The sequence below is a fragment of the Malania oleifera genome, chromosome 10 (genome assembly GCF_029873635.1).
Source record: "Malania oleifera isolate guangnan ecotype guangnan chromosome 10, ASM2987363v1, whole genome shotgun sequence".
NCBI lineage: Eukaryota > Viridiplantae > Streptophyta > Magnoliopsida > Santalales > Ximeniaceae > Malania > Malania oleifera.
The window spans coordinates 94936759-94952186 of record NC_080426.1 but is presented as its reverse complement, the minus strand read 5'-3'; the positions used below and the strand labels follow the sequence as shown (position 1 = coordinate 94952186).

Below are 15428 nucleotides of genomic sequence, written 5' to 3'. Positions count from 1 at the left end.
CGAACTGACTCCGACCAAATTGTCCATTCGGGTAATTCGGTTAACCGATTTTAACCGAAATTATTTACAATTAATTGCTAGAAACAAAAACAATTATAAATTTTTTTTTAATGGAAGAATATCTATTTTTTTATATTTTTAATAAATAAATTCAAAGATAAAGAAAGTTGGATTCAGATAATTATATTACTAAAGAAGAAGAAGAAGAAGAAGAAGAAGAGGAGGAGGAGGAGAGGAAGAGTTATCAGGTTTGCACGACGAGCTGGCAGATAAGAGAGGCTGAGCTGCTGAGACGCTGAATCGCTGAGGGCTAAGTGGAGTGGCTGAGACGCTGAGGGCCGAGAGGCTGGACTCTGGAGAGCCGAGCTGCCGAAGACTCGAAGAGGGGATTCGCCAACTCCGAGAGGTGGTTCGATAACTCTGATGGAGAGCTGCGGGCGGCGGGCCTGCGGCACAGATCAGCAGAGCATAGAGAAACGAAAACCTTAGCCCTAACTCTAATCCCCAATCCCCAATTCCCAAATCCCTTTTTCTCCCACTCAGTGTCTCAGTGAAGTGAGACCCCTCCGTGGCTCCACCCTTCTTCCCCCCAGGCCCCAAACCCGAGTCCCCCGATTGCCCACATAAATTATATTTAAAATGTAATTTAGTAATTCGGTTAATCGGTTAACCGATATATTTGTTACCGTTAACCGAACCGAAACCGATTAACCGGACTTTTGTAGAATTTTAACCGAACCGACCGAATAGAGTTTTTTACCCGAACCGAACCGGCCAATTTCGGCCGGTTATTTTGGTTTTCACCGAATTATGCCACCCCTATTTACACATAAAAACGCCTTTCAAAACACTGATAAAAATTATAAGGGCAAAAGACACTTACCTCCCTTGAGGTTTGGTAAAAAGACAAGGACCTCCCCAAAGGTTTGAAAAATCCCATGGACCTCCCTTGAGATTTCAAAAAAGCCACAGACCTCCCTTGGCATTTGATTTTGGAGACACTTTACACCCCTCAAAAGACTTTTTTTTTTTTTTTTTTTTTTTTTGCAAAATACACGAGGAGGTTTGTGTCTTTTTGGTAAACCACAAAGGATGTCTATGGAATTCTCAAAACCTCAAGGGAGGTCCCTAGCATATCTGCAAGCTCAAGGGAGGTTAGTGTTTTTAGCCCTCTTATAAATATAAAATAGAAAAATAAAAGACCTAAGATGCAAATCACATAAGAAACCCTCTCTTTAAGCTTTTGCCCTCATAGTTCACTAAGCACTTCAAGTTTGCTAGTTCATGTTGACCCTTTCTTCAATTTCTTCTTATCTCCATCAAAGTGAACCTCATTACCTCCAAAACCCAAAAACCATAGACCCATCTCATCCATTAAATGTTGAGTCTTTCTAATCCACCTGAACAACTGGAGTCGGAAGAATCCCTTCCTTAAACTATTGCTTTTTGCCCAAACCATCCTCAATTATAAAAGTGCCCTCTAAACCTTCCATTGAAGAAGGAACCACATATGGTAATCCCCAAATAAATCAATTGATTCAAAAGCAGAACCACATTGATCTTGAATCTCATTCAAAAGCAAACCACCCTTATCTGCGAAGTCATTAATATCATTACTATCATTAGCTGACACATCGCCCCATTTCTCTTTTTCCTTACCCTTGATTATCCTCTCATTTGTATCTCCCTTTTGAAAGTTTTGGGACTTAATGACACATGAAGCGCTTTCAACATTTTTTATTAGATTTTTCCCATATTTCTTGAAAGAATTAACTTGCTCATCCACCTGTCGATCATAGACCTTCTCAAAATTCCTCCCTTTACGAGCAAAATTATCCCCCTCATTAGCAACTAACCTTTGTTTGTTATCTATATCGCCTTCATGAACCTTAGTGCAAGACCCTCCCTCAACTAACACTAAGGGCAACTTCTTAATCAAGCCCTCATCCTGGAAACAACCCTCTCGAGCCAAAAGCACAAAACCACCAGTCGTTTTCTTGAGACTAAATGAGTTGCTATTATCCCCTATTGGAGGTTGCCTTGCTTGATCTGCCAATCCACTTGTGTTGTGTAATGTAAGGCTTGAAAACCCTTTCCTACAATAGTGCATTCAATCTATTTTAAAGAAGGGGAAAATCCATCTTTATATAAGAATTAACTATACTGTGCATTATAGTGGGCTCATTGTCCCCTTCGTGATAATTAGAAATTTAGGCCTAGCCAAGAAACTCAACATAAGTTTCAGGAGATCGATGGCTTTTATTCATGTTGCATTGAGCACTTATCACATATCCCGTTTTGTCTACTGACATCACCTAGCTCCAAGAACAATTTTTGGTCCTCTAGGAACAAACATCAAAAACCGTCTTTCTTTCCATCCCAAATTTATCTCCAAGAACTTCCCAAGCTTTGTCGGTCGAATCATCAACTAATACCTCACACTACCAAATCTAGTGCTTCAAAAACCACTCTGAATCTGCAAGAATTCCAAGCCAAACCATCATAAACCATTTCGCTGCTCGCACAAAGAGCCTCGCCCATTGATTTTGCTTCAAATTACACTCAAGAACAAACAAAAAATCTCCCTTACCCACTTGATCCAAACTCAAATCAAAGGTTTTCCCTTCGATCTTAATGGATTGATGGCAATCCTCTCCTAAAATGCTTTATGGCTGCCATGATGCCAAGGAACAATAACAAGAGAAAAGAAAGGAGAGAGTATTGAAAAATCCCACAGCATATCATCAATTTTTTATAAGCTCACATTGAAAAATTTCTATTTGCTTAATAAATCTATTTTATTGTTATCCACTACATAAATATGGAAAAAAAAATTGAAGGATAAACCTAGAAAAATTGAAACTAAGAATGCGCTAATGAAAGGGATCAAGTATTTCAACACAAGTACAAGCATGCAAAGTATCCGCACCTAGCCCATGGAATGCCTAATTAAAACACATGTGCTACCATCCATGCAAAGGCTTGATCTTTTGACCGCAACCAACCAAATACCCATGCAGCCCAAATGTATCCACACACCGTGTGCTACCAACAAAGTCACATAGTGGTTGACAACTGAATCCCACAAAGGATAATCCATCATAACTCAACCCCAACAATGTCTTGGCATATGGCAATGCTACCAACATGCCTTAGTCACGCCAAACCCACAAGGGGCTAACAAACAACCTCACTAAGAGACATCATGTTCTAATCAAAAGGAAATCCACGTAGTATTAATGTCTACTTATCAATTTGCCACAAAGCTACATCCTTCTTCAAACTAACAATCTTTTCCACTCAACCAAATAATGAGTCCTCCTATTCTTCTTACTCTAAACCTTCAGTCTTGTGATCCCAAAATCTTGTCAACACCCCAATCACAATTCTAATCATGGTATTGAAAGGTTTCAAAAAAATTGGCATGGAAAGTGTGATGAATCAACCCATTCAGAAATTTCAACCAATAGCAATGTTCCCTACTTTCCTCTCAACCTTGAAGGAACCATCAAACTTGGGAATCAAACCCCTACACAATTTTTCTACTTACCTTCTTCCAAATTTGAAGTCAACTTTAACATGAATACTTTTTTGACAACCTACGGACCATCAAACTTGGAATCAATCCCCTAGCCACAATTTTGTTTCTTATTTTCTTCCAAATCTAGAGTTTGATTTAACATGATTAAGTCCCCCTTCCAGAACTACACATGTTGGCTCTTCCCACTTGCATATTTCTTCATGCATCTTGTGGAATGGTCTCAACAAAATTGACATGGAAAGTGGGATGAATCTTCAAGCCGTCCAGCACTTTTAACCAATAGAAACTTTCCTACTTTCTTCACAACCTCAAAGGAACCATCAAACTCGGGATCAATCCAATGAGCACAATTTCATACTTCTTCCAAATTTGAAGTTAATTTTAACATGACTGCTTTCTTCACAACCTCAAGGGATTATCAAACTAGGGAATGAATCCCCTAGGCACAATTTTGCTGCTAATCTTCTTCCAAAACAAAAATTAACTTTAACATGATTAAATCCCCCTTCCTAAACTACACTTGTCAACTCTTCTGTTCTACATATTTCTTCATGCATCTTGTTGTCTTGGCCAAGCTATCCCTAGCTTCCTCAAGCATCACCTACTTGGATCGTGCCAACCAATAAGCATTTGGCTTCCCTGCCAATACACACTAACACTGCAAAAGACCTCATATGAGATTAGAGGCTGAAAACCAAGGCTAACTCAAAGGGGTTCCGATTCATCCATGTAGATGAGAACCAATGCAAGTTCTAACACAGCTTATCAACATTCATCAAGTCGACCCAATACTTTTTATTGCAGTAAAATAGTGTCTAAGGTACTCTTCCACCAAGGCATTCACCTCACTATGACAATCTACATAAGGGCTCCCAACAGATTGAACAAGTGAGTCCAAAATCATTTAGTGAACTGTGTATCCCAATCACCAATTATGCCCTCAAACATCCCAAAGTGTCACAGACCAAACGCTTCACACATTATGAAGGATTGTTAGCTAAACTAGTCAACCAAAAATTACCACAATTTATCACAAGAATACATTCACAGCAATTGAATCAAAAGTAAGTAGAAGTAATACGCAATTCATGAAAGCAAATGGCAAGCAAGCGATAAACATTGAAGTAACATAATTCATTAACACCACCTTTGTGAGCAACATGTGCTTAGCAAGAGAGGCTAGTAGGCTAAACACATGCACAAAAGCTAGTGAGTTTTATAAGACTGATGACCACTCAGCCTCCCTAAAGAGCTTTATATGTTTTTTTAGCTCTACCACTAGGAAACATCAAAATGTCTGAATCATACTCCCATTCCTCACTAAGGCATAGAACAAAACCTCTACTACTATTAACATATTGGTAACCCATCCATGTACACAAGACAAACAACCACAAATAAACATAATGCCCTGACTAGCTTGGCTCGTGACATTCTCCTCCACTTATGCGGTCAAAGTCCTCGTAGAATTTGACGCTAGGAACTCTTCAACTTTGTCCAAGAACCGTTGTAGGTCTTCCACTGAAATCTAGTTGATTTCTTCATCTCTAAAAACTCGTGCCACCTCTTCATTGATGATGTGAGCACTTTATCTGCAAGGACAACATCAACTTCTCTTCTATCAAGTTGCACAATCTTCAGTGGTGCTAATTGACTAACTTCTGCTTGGATCTTTAGTGTTGGCATTGAATAGCTTGAAGCAACTGACGTGAAACACAAGCTGCACTTTCATCCAAAAAAAAAAGATCAACCTTGTAAGAGGTCTTCTCAACTTTAGCCAATATAGGGGCTGATCCTTCATATTTGCAAAATTATCTCATATCTCGACCCCGTAGGGACCTGATCTATTCAATTTGGAGTTTAACAAGCACCAGATCACCCACGTTGAAGTGCAACAGTCTTCTTCCCTGATCTGCTCGCTTCTTCATTTGCTTGGAAGCTTTCTCCAAGTCAGCTTAGGCAATCTCTACACTTTGTCTCCATTATTTGATGAAGATGTATGCTCTTGGACTCTTTCCTATATATGGCTCATCCACTATGTGAGGTAATAGAGGTTATTGGCCTGTAACAAGCTCAAAGATAACTTTTTTTCGTTGTGGAGCTCTTTTGGGCATTAAAACAGAATTGAGCCACATCGAGTAGCTGCACTAATTCTTCTGATTGACAGTGATGAAATGGCACAAGTACTTTTCTAGTAGCTCGTTAAATCTCTCCATCTATCCATTTGTTTGTGGGTGGTAACTCGAAGAGATATCAAGTTATGAACCAAAGATTCTAAAAAGTTCCATCTAGAAACTACCAATGAATCATGAGTCTCGGTCACCAATAATGTCTTGGAGAATACCCCAATACTTCACAATATATTTGAAGAATAATTGTGTTGTCTCCTCTGCCGAACAAAACTTTGGTGCTAGTATGAAAGTGCCATAACACACAAATAGTCTTCAATTCATCATCATCTACAATCCTAACCTGGTACTAGCATGACCACAAGTCAAGTTTGGTGAAGTACTTTGCATGGCTTAGCTTATCAAACAAATCAGCAATTTGTGGAATAGATACTTGTTGCGCACAGCCACCTTGTTGAGTGTGTAGTAGTCCACACTCATCTACATGCTCCCATCATGTTTACTTTGAAACAACATCGAAGCAATTTGAAACATCATCGGTGCTCCAAATAATGCTTTAAAAGGACGTATATAGCCCACTTCCAATAATTCATCAAGTTGTTTCCTTAACTCTACTAACTTTGGATGTGACATCCGATATAGCCCTTTGGCAAGCGGCTTCACTCCTAGTAACAACTTGATTTCATGCTTCACACTCCATCATGGAGACAAGTGTTTGTCTTGTATCACAACTTTTTACTCATCCAACATAGCTCGGATGGTATAGGCACCCGCTCTTGGCCTACTTCATCTACCACCAATGTGGCAAGGTATGTTTGTTCACCCCTTCTCAAACCCTTTTTGAGTAGCACCGCAGAGAGGAACTTCTTATTGTCCCCTTTGTTCACAATGGCTTGCACCATGCAAGGATGGTATCCAATCAAACAAAGAGAACAAGCAAATGCCATTGGTACGGTCTTAGTTTCCCTCAATAATTCCATTCCAAGAATCTTGGAAATCATCCATTGGCACGGTTGTGAAACTACATGCCCCGCCCACTATCCAAGCTTCATGGTGACTTGCTTTGCTACTCCTAGAGTAGGCTCTTTCATGTGTCCTAAATCCTTGTCTAAGTTCAAGTTGAGTCTCTGCACTATTGCTTATGAGACAAAGTTATGAGTAGCCTCAATATCAACCATAGCACGAGTGCTTTTCCCAATGATCCATTGATCCGCAAACATTAACTCTTTTGCTTGCGTAACTTTTGTCTCTTGTTTCCTCTTTCATGTTTTTTGTAACTACATTGCACCCATCTTCAGGTTTCCTCCTCATCCTCGCCATCTTCTAGTGTCCTCTTCGCAATGGAAGCTCGTAAGGCATTAATTGGACTTGTGAGGGCAATCAGCAACTCTGTGAGGAACTCAACATAAGAAGCATGTCATCTTACCCTTATCACTGGGTGTGCTGAATGATCGAAACAATGAAGCTTCCTTTGAAGTTGATGCCTTAGTGTTGACTCCTTTTGGGTTTGCCCTTCTTGAAAGAGTTTTCGTTGTTTCCACCCATGCCATACTCTATTTGGGCATTGTGGAATTCACTCCAACATAATCAATCAAGCATTCCACAATAGCTTGCTCGATTTGTATGTCTTGAACTCTTTGTCGATGAAGTTTTGACCTTGCCCATGGCTTCAACCCCTCAAGAAAATAGAATAGCTTGTCTTTATCTGACATGTCATGAATATCCAATATCAAAGCAGAGAATTGTTTCAAATACTCACTTATTGTACAAGTGTACTTAAGATTTTTTAGTTTACATTGAGCATTGTATTCATCATTCTCAAGAAATAATTGGGCCTTGAGCTCTCTCTTCAAGTCTACCTAACAATCAATTACACAGAATTTATTCTCAATTTATTTGTACTTGGTAGCCACTACAACTTAGCGTCACCATTCCAATACATTTTTGCCAAGAATACTTTCACTTGCTCCACATTGGTCCTCACTGCACGAAAGTATTGCTCCATGTCAAATAAGAAGAATCGAACTCCTCAACGTGTCGAACACTCCCCATATGTTATGGTTTCTAGCACCTTTGTTCTTCCATACCCCATAGTATTGGAATTTCCCACTGCAAGAACCATCATGTTCATCTTGGCATTCATATCTGCCATTTGAACCTGCAAAGTTTCTACTGCTACATGAAGGTCCTCTGACATCTCCACCATAAAACCCTATTGATGCTATTGTGATCCCTCCAATGCATCAAGAAATTCAGCAAGTTTGGCCATCTCCACGGCCACATTGTTGGTTGTTTTAGCCTAAAACTCTAGCGTTTCAATTCTTTCGGTATTGGTTGGCATAGTCTTTTACCAATGCTTCACATAATCCCTTTAAGAAGGCAACCAAATTCATGTACCAATTAACCAAGCTCTAACACCAATTGTCATGGGCCGAACACTCCCCACCATGTGAAGGGTCATGTAGCACTAGCTAAAGCACTCTTGCTTAGCTAGTCAACCAAAGATTACCACAATTTACCACAAAAACACATTCACGGTAGTTGAATAAAAAGTAAGCAAAAGCAAAAAGCAATTCAAGAAAGCAAATGACAAGCAAGTGGTAAATAATAAAGCAACGTAATTCATAAATACCACCTCAGTAAGCAACGCGTGTTTAGCGAGGGAGGCAAGTAAGATAAACATGTTTACAAAAGCTAGTAAGTTTACAAGATTGATGAACACTCATCCTACCCTAAAGAGCTTTGTATGCAATTTTAACTTTCAAACTAGGAAACATTAAAATGTCCAAGGAGTCATACCACCACTCTACACTAGGGCATTGAACAAAACCTATACTACAATTTTACATTATGGTAACCCATCCCATGCCCACAAGACAAGCGATCACAGGCAAGCATAATGCCTTAAACAAGCTTGGCTCATGACATAATGTGTTGGCACATACTTTGAGAAGCAATCTAGCATCCAAATAGATTGAAGATCTCTTAGTTACGTAAACCCGCAAGAAAAACCATTAACCCTATGTTTGGATAGGTCATAGATTTGGAGTTGTATTGGATTTGGATAAACTGTAATATAAAAGTGTATTGAAATATTTCTAAATCCACCCAAATCCAAATACAAGGTCCAAAATCCATGCTCCCAAATGCATCATAAGAGATTTCTCCATAGCTTTATCAACATAGGCAAAAAGCAACCATGTTTCCTTCTGTATTTCCTACTAGTCCTATTTGCAAGCGAAGTAGGTTTGACATATGCCTCCACATTGTTTCCCATCTTCAACAAGTATTATGATCAAGCCAAAAAAAAAAAAGGTGTTTTTTCCCTCGCCGAATGTTTACCCCACATTGATGTGCTTGCTTCAACAATTCATTTTGGAGCCCAACACCACAAGGAACATAAATTTTGCCACCATTGGCATAGAGCACTCCTCACCGTACCATCCTTCACAACTTGTTGGAGCCAACTATACTCAACATCTATCCACATGCAATCTTTTATCCAGTCAACGAAGTCATATTCTAATTACATCAATGTAGCCATATATCCTTTTACTTTCTCCCTACTAAGGGCATCAACAACCTTAGGTTACTTTGAAGGTCTATTTAGCAACTCAAATTTGAACATTGCCACAAACTCCTACCACCAAGTTTGGTTTTGAGTTAATTTTGTCTAGGCCTTGAAGTAGGTGTTAACCACATTGTCAATCATCACTGCATAATGAGTACCCATAGTGTTTTTAGGTTTCCAAACAATGAACCACCACAATCATTTCCTTCTCATGTGTAGAATACCTAGACTAAGCAAAGGCTACCAAAGGAAGGGGATATTTTTTTTGTTGGGAGGGGGGGAGGGCGCTCTTGGATAAGAACTCCCCCAATAACACGATTGAACGCATCTATATGTATTTGAATGGTAAATTGAATATCGGCAATTGCGAATTTGCAACTCAAATTCTGAAAATGCTGCAACCTTCATATTCTAACAATGCTACCCAGTGCTTTAAAAGGCAAAGGCATAAGGCGAGGCGTTTTACCCTCCGTGAGGTGAGGCGTAAGTCTTAAGGCATTGAGGCGTAAGCATTTTGGGACTATATTTTTAAAAATAATTAATAAATAAAATCAATTTATATATAATAAAAAAATGTGAACATTTTTAAAATAATAGAGAAAAATGAAAAAACATAATTTTTAAATATCATATAGGCCAATTTTAAGTTTTAACTAACACAAACAATATATATTAAAAAAATAAGCATGAGCCAAAAGAAAAAGCCAAATTAAAAATGTGTCAAGATTCTAATTTCAAAGCCAGCCGCAGCCAACACAGTGGCAGAGAGTACGAGAGGGTGAGAGGGTCGTGGAGAGAGGCAAGAGACTGCAGAGGGTCACTATAGAGAGATGACGGCTCCGAGGGTTCATCGAAGGGAAAAAATACGTCAGAATGAGTCGTCGGAGGAAAATCGGAGTTTGGAAGGGAACGTCGACTCGTCGGAAAGAGACGAGAAGCTTGGAGGAATCGTTGGAAGCAGCCATCGAGTCGTCGGAGAGAGAGGAGGTGCTGGAGGAATCGTCGAAGAGAAGGCAGAGGCTATCGTCAAGGAGAAGACTCGTTAGAGGCTTCTTCGAGGGAGCAGAACAGAGGAAGCTTTGTGGGAGAGAGGTAGGATAGGGCTTTCGATGCATTCTGGCTTTTGCCCTATTTATTTTAGGTTATAAACCAAGAATCCCGAAAGGCGTAAGCTTGGCATTTGAGGCATAAAAAGGCGAGACTTCTCTCCTGAGGTGTACGCCTTTTAGGACTTACGCATTTCCACTAACGCCTTAGGGCATTTTAGGCCCAAAACGCATCAAGGCGCGCCTCAAGAACGCCATTTAAAACACTGATGCTACCATTAAACTACACTAACCTTCAAATGAATTAGCAGAGAATAAGCCTAGCTCCAAACTTGACTTGAGTTCTATGGAAGTTTTGAGAGCAAACTTTGCCACTTTCCACTCTCCAACAAAGTTGTGAGTAGCACCCCAAATCCACCATTGCATCAACTTCAATGCCATTTACCTTCAACCACACATAGAAGATCATTATGCATCAAAGACTTCTTTCTGATAATGGCATTCAATAGCTGTGGAGAATTGACACCCAAGGGACCCTCACCATCAAAGTCACCAATCTTTCAATTTTGTGGCAACAATAGCATTGAGTTTACCCCACCTTGGGACACTTGTAGGCTTCAGGAGGACCATCTCAAATGAAACAACCAAAATTTTGGAAACTCCATGCCACCTACTTTTCCTCATTTTTATTATTCCCTCCAACTTGGTTTTCTCCCTTCTCCATTCAAATTCCTCTTCTTTTTTTATAAACAAAGAATTTACTAGAAAAGATAAGAATGTACAACAAAAGAAAAAAGTGCAAAAGAAAATAAATCAAGAGCATAAGAAATCCTCCCTTTAACACAAAAACAGAAAATTGGACCAAAAGATCATCATAATCTAAAAGCCAAGTCAATGAAGCTGAGCCAACCAATCAAAGAAAAGCCAAGTCCATTCATGTTCCTTTCAGCTTCCTTGGGCTTGCTGATATTTTTCTTAGGCTTAGCTTTGGAACTATCAATTTTGGGATTGACACTCAAATCAACAAGCCCATCCACTAAAATTATGGCTGCAAGGGCACCCTTCCCTTATCTTTGCAATTTCCTTTGTGCCCAAGCTTGCAATCCAAAGAAGTCAAATAATTTGTCGTCCTTAGTCATGTTCTTGATATCCAACGCCGACAAACTAAATTTCTTCACATTATCACATACTGTACCCCTTTGTTTCAACTGTCAAAGCATCCCTAGCAACCATGTATTGTTGCCAGGAGAAGGAATTGATCCTTCAACTCCTTCACCAGTTCCTATATTTCAACAACATTCATATTCATCCTCTATCTAAATATGCCACCATAACTTGGCACCCCCCACCAAATACATAGACATCATCAGCATTTTCCAATTCTCAAGGATGTGGACAGCCTTGAAGTAGTACTCATATTCCACAAGAAATTTTCTCCAATTTCTTCACACTCTAAGTGCTTTTGAACGCCTTAAGATCCAAAGCTCGAATTTGTGGGTGTGCTTCCTCCCCCCCCCCCCCCCCCTTCCCCCCAACAAGAGGCTACAAACATTTTTTTTTTCTAACAAACAAAGAGATTTCATTGATAAGAGAAGAATTTATAAGAGGCTACAAACATTGCCCTCTTCATCAAGGCTACGTCTCCATCGAGAGAAAGAGACCTTTCATAGAGTGACACTGCTGCGGCCAAGATTCCTCCAACAAAAAGGATATATCTTCATATCCATTTAAGGAATTCACTTTTTGTTGATAATATTCCATTTCCAAAGCCCCATTCCACAAGCATCCCTTCCATCTTTAGTAATCTAGGCATTCCACACAAGACGATAATTTGCAACAATAGCTTTTCTCTATGGATGAGCTCACTACATCCACATCGCAAGAAAAGCTTTGTAAAAATGAATGAGAGCCTTTTAAAAAAGACAAGATTATTGGAGAATTGCAATTGTTGCTCATTATTTTCTTCTTGTATACTTAGTTAGATGTTGAGTTATATCAATCTTCAACCAGTAGAAATGCAACTAATTTGTGAAACATGATGGAAAGTTGTTAAAGCCATAAGATTATAAAAGCACAATGTTGCTTGAACTTCACTTGTTCAAGCCTTAAAGTTTAACAAATGTGCGGATGTTCATATTTCCGAAGCATGCAACCTTCCATCCTCAAGTTTCAAAGTCTCATGCAATATTAAATCCATGTCAATCTTTCTTATTAAGCAACTAATATTATATAGGTCCATACAGTTAATTTCAATTCCAAGGAATGCTATAAATCTAGTTTGAATTCAAACCTAAGTAGGAGCTCATTTCTAAATCAACTTTGACACAGCAAGTGACTAGCTTCCAATTACAAGTCAAAACCATACGGAATCAATCAAACAACTCACAGGTAATGCTTGAAGAGTAAAAAGGGCATGACTGAGAAACAATGCATCCAAACTCGTAGGCCTGCATGAAAAAACAACGCAAAGGCATAAATCAACAGCACAATACTTTTTGCGAGTTTCACTGCCAGAAGAGGTCTTAATTAGAAGTTCATAATAAATACTTCAAAGATTTTCTCAAGCCAATAAAAGCAAATAAGAAGAGAAAAAAAAAAAGGTGCATATAATTGCTAGTCACCTGTTTTCGAACAAAAATGTTTGTTCGCCTAGCCTAGTTGACAAAGCTCCATATGCAAGGGCTGCTTTCCTATAAATCTGATTCCATTAGAAATTTAGAATATTATAAGTTAAAAGATAGGAAAAAAGATTCTAACAAAAATGTGAGGCAGAGAGAGTGTGTGTTCACTTCTATCAGTAAACAGTGATCACTGGTGCACTGAAATCCTATATTTTAATTTTAAAACAGATAAATAGGCGAAGAGACGCAACAAAAGAGGTTAAATGTGCATATCTAAGCTGACGCAGTTAGAAGATCAATAACAGAAGGCAGGACCTCTGTTTCTCTTCGCTCAACATTGTCCTTGTTGATCCCAAGTAGCTGCTTCACAGCATGGTTTTGCTTGAAGAACAGAACCTTTCCTATTGGCCATGGAAGATCAGTATAATAAATCTTATGAGCAGAGCTTCCATCACACCCCAACCAGAGCTCGTACAATAGTGCATCTGCAAGCCAGGAGTTAACCATTGCCTTCGTTGATAGCCATTCTGGGACAGCATGGAACTCAGAGTCCAAATCAAGAATACCATCCTCCTTCAAGCTTTCAATAACCCCGCCCTTCTCATTATTATAGGCCACATAACCACCAGATTCGACAAAAGGAATTTGATCTAAAATTCAAAGCCAGGAGTCACAACAAGATCATGACACTAACGATGCTGTAAATGACTTAGATGGAAACAAGCAACGCATCAAATTTTGATTAATTTGAAAGTTGCATTGCCATAACCTTCCAGAAATTCAAGCTAAAGACTTTGACCATTACAATAAAATAATCAAGGAACAAGAACGCGGGATCAAAGGGTAATCGCCGATCTAAGGTAGTAACGAACATTGCCACAAAATCAATCATGCGCTTACAAAAACAAAACAAAAAAACGAAAAAACAAAAAAAAACAAAAACAAAAACAAAAACAAAAATAAAAAACACAACAAATTGGAAGGGTAAGTGAGAGAATCCAGGGCACCTGAATCAGGATGGATTAGATTGAAACTCATATTGAAGGGGATTTTAGAGAATCTCAGGTAGATGTAAACAGGCAAGCAAGAGGGGCAGGAAGTGGGGAGACCAAAGCAAGGTTTTCTAGTCACAAGAGTCAGTTCATGCTCCCCCACTTCATCCATGGATACGCAGATATCGCACCGGCTCCGCTCCCAAGAGTGTACAGATTGAAGAGGCAGTGGTTTTAGAGTCAGTCGAGAAAACGAGAGACGGGCGCCTTCAAGGCTTGTTTCCAGAGTTTTTTCCCTTTTTTTTCTTTAATTTTAAATAATATATTAATTAATACTCTATTTGGAGAAATATTTCGCAAAATGACGCTCTCTCTTTTTGGTCCACCGAGATTTAAAGGGTTCAGATACTCGGGTGTTAACGCGTGTCAAGACCAATCTCATTAGACTAAATAGTATTTATTTGGGAAATAACATGGTCGATCGGTTTGTGACTCATGGCAAATCTCGCTGGTTGGTCTAGTGAGATTTGCCTTAACTGCCTTCAACTCTTTCTTTTTCCTTCGCTTCACTCGCGAACGCAAGGAAAAGACAGAGAGCAGGATCTGGTAGGGAGGAGGATGGCAGCAGCAGCAGGTGACTATTCAGAGAGTTTTGTAGGTGACTATTTGGAGAGTTTTGCAGGTGACCGTTCGAGTAGGCTATAAAAGGGTAGAAATGGGTATGTACTTTACCCCAAATCTATTTTATTTGTATTGAATCTTATTGATTTTTTCGTGACCGTTCGTATTGAAGATTTGTTATACGAGATTCACAATATAGTATTATGCATTTCGATTTATTGTTTAGAAGGTGCATCCGGAACTCTCATATCAGGTAAGGCTTTTATTTCATTATTTGTATTTTATTAAATTAAAATTGTTATATACTGATTTATTATATATTGTTGAGTAAATTCATCTCCATCTCCATAAATATTACACTGCCAATAAAAATTTCAAAAGAATATATATTTTATCATCTCAAATTTTGAATATGGCAGATTGAATACGGCAGTTTGAATGTGCTTGAGCTTTACATTTATTCTCAATATATAATCTTCATTAGAATTGAAAATTTTATATGTATATTTTTAATTAACAATCAATTAAAGTAAGTTGGCTGCTGGTTATTTGGGTTCCCTAGCCTTTATGCGTGGGAGCCTTTTGGCTTGTTGAAAAATGAGGATCAATACTACCTTCTCTATTGTGTGCTTGTGTTTTCATCGCACAATTGTTTTTATTGGTACAATGCATTCGGAAAGGTTTGTCTTTGCATTTTAGTAACATAAATTGATGTCTACACTAAGTTCTATGTGAAACCATCACGCCTGTATTTGAGTTTTAAAAATGGCATATTAACAAGAGTTTTATGGGCCCAACCAAACAACATTGCTGGATAGATAATAAGCACACAGTTAGCGTCATACATAGAACACAAAAGTCTGTCTTTGAAATTGATTTTCTAGATTTCAGGGCAGCAGAACTCGAA

The 15428-nt window shown here is 38.8% G+C and overlaps 1 protein-coding gene across 1 annotated transcript in view; it reads right to left on the bottom strand.

Moving 5' to 3' along the window:
- The window catches only part of LOC131166253 (mitochondrial outer membrane import complex protein METAXIN), a 43155-nt gene extending 28964 nt beyond the window's left edge, over positions 1 to 14191 (bottom strand). Inside the window, exons 1-4 of the mRNA XM_058124616.1 lie at positions 13916 to 14191; positions 13224 to 13558; positions 12909 to 12985; positions 12674 to 12734 (exon numbers count right to left, since the gene is read on the bottom strand). Coding sequence (XP_057980599.1) covers positions 12674 to 12734; positions 12909 to 12985; positions 13224 to 13558; positions 13916 to 14072 — 630 coding nt within the window. The 5' untranslated portion in view covers positions 14073 to 14191. The remainder of the gene's footprint in view (positions 1 to 12673; positions 12735 to 12908; positions 12986 to 13223; positions 13559 to 13915) is intronic.
- Positions 14192 to 15428: the final 1237 nt, after the last annotated feature.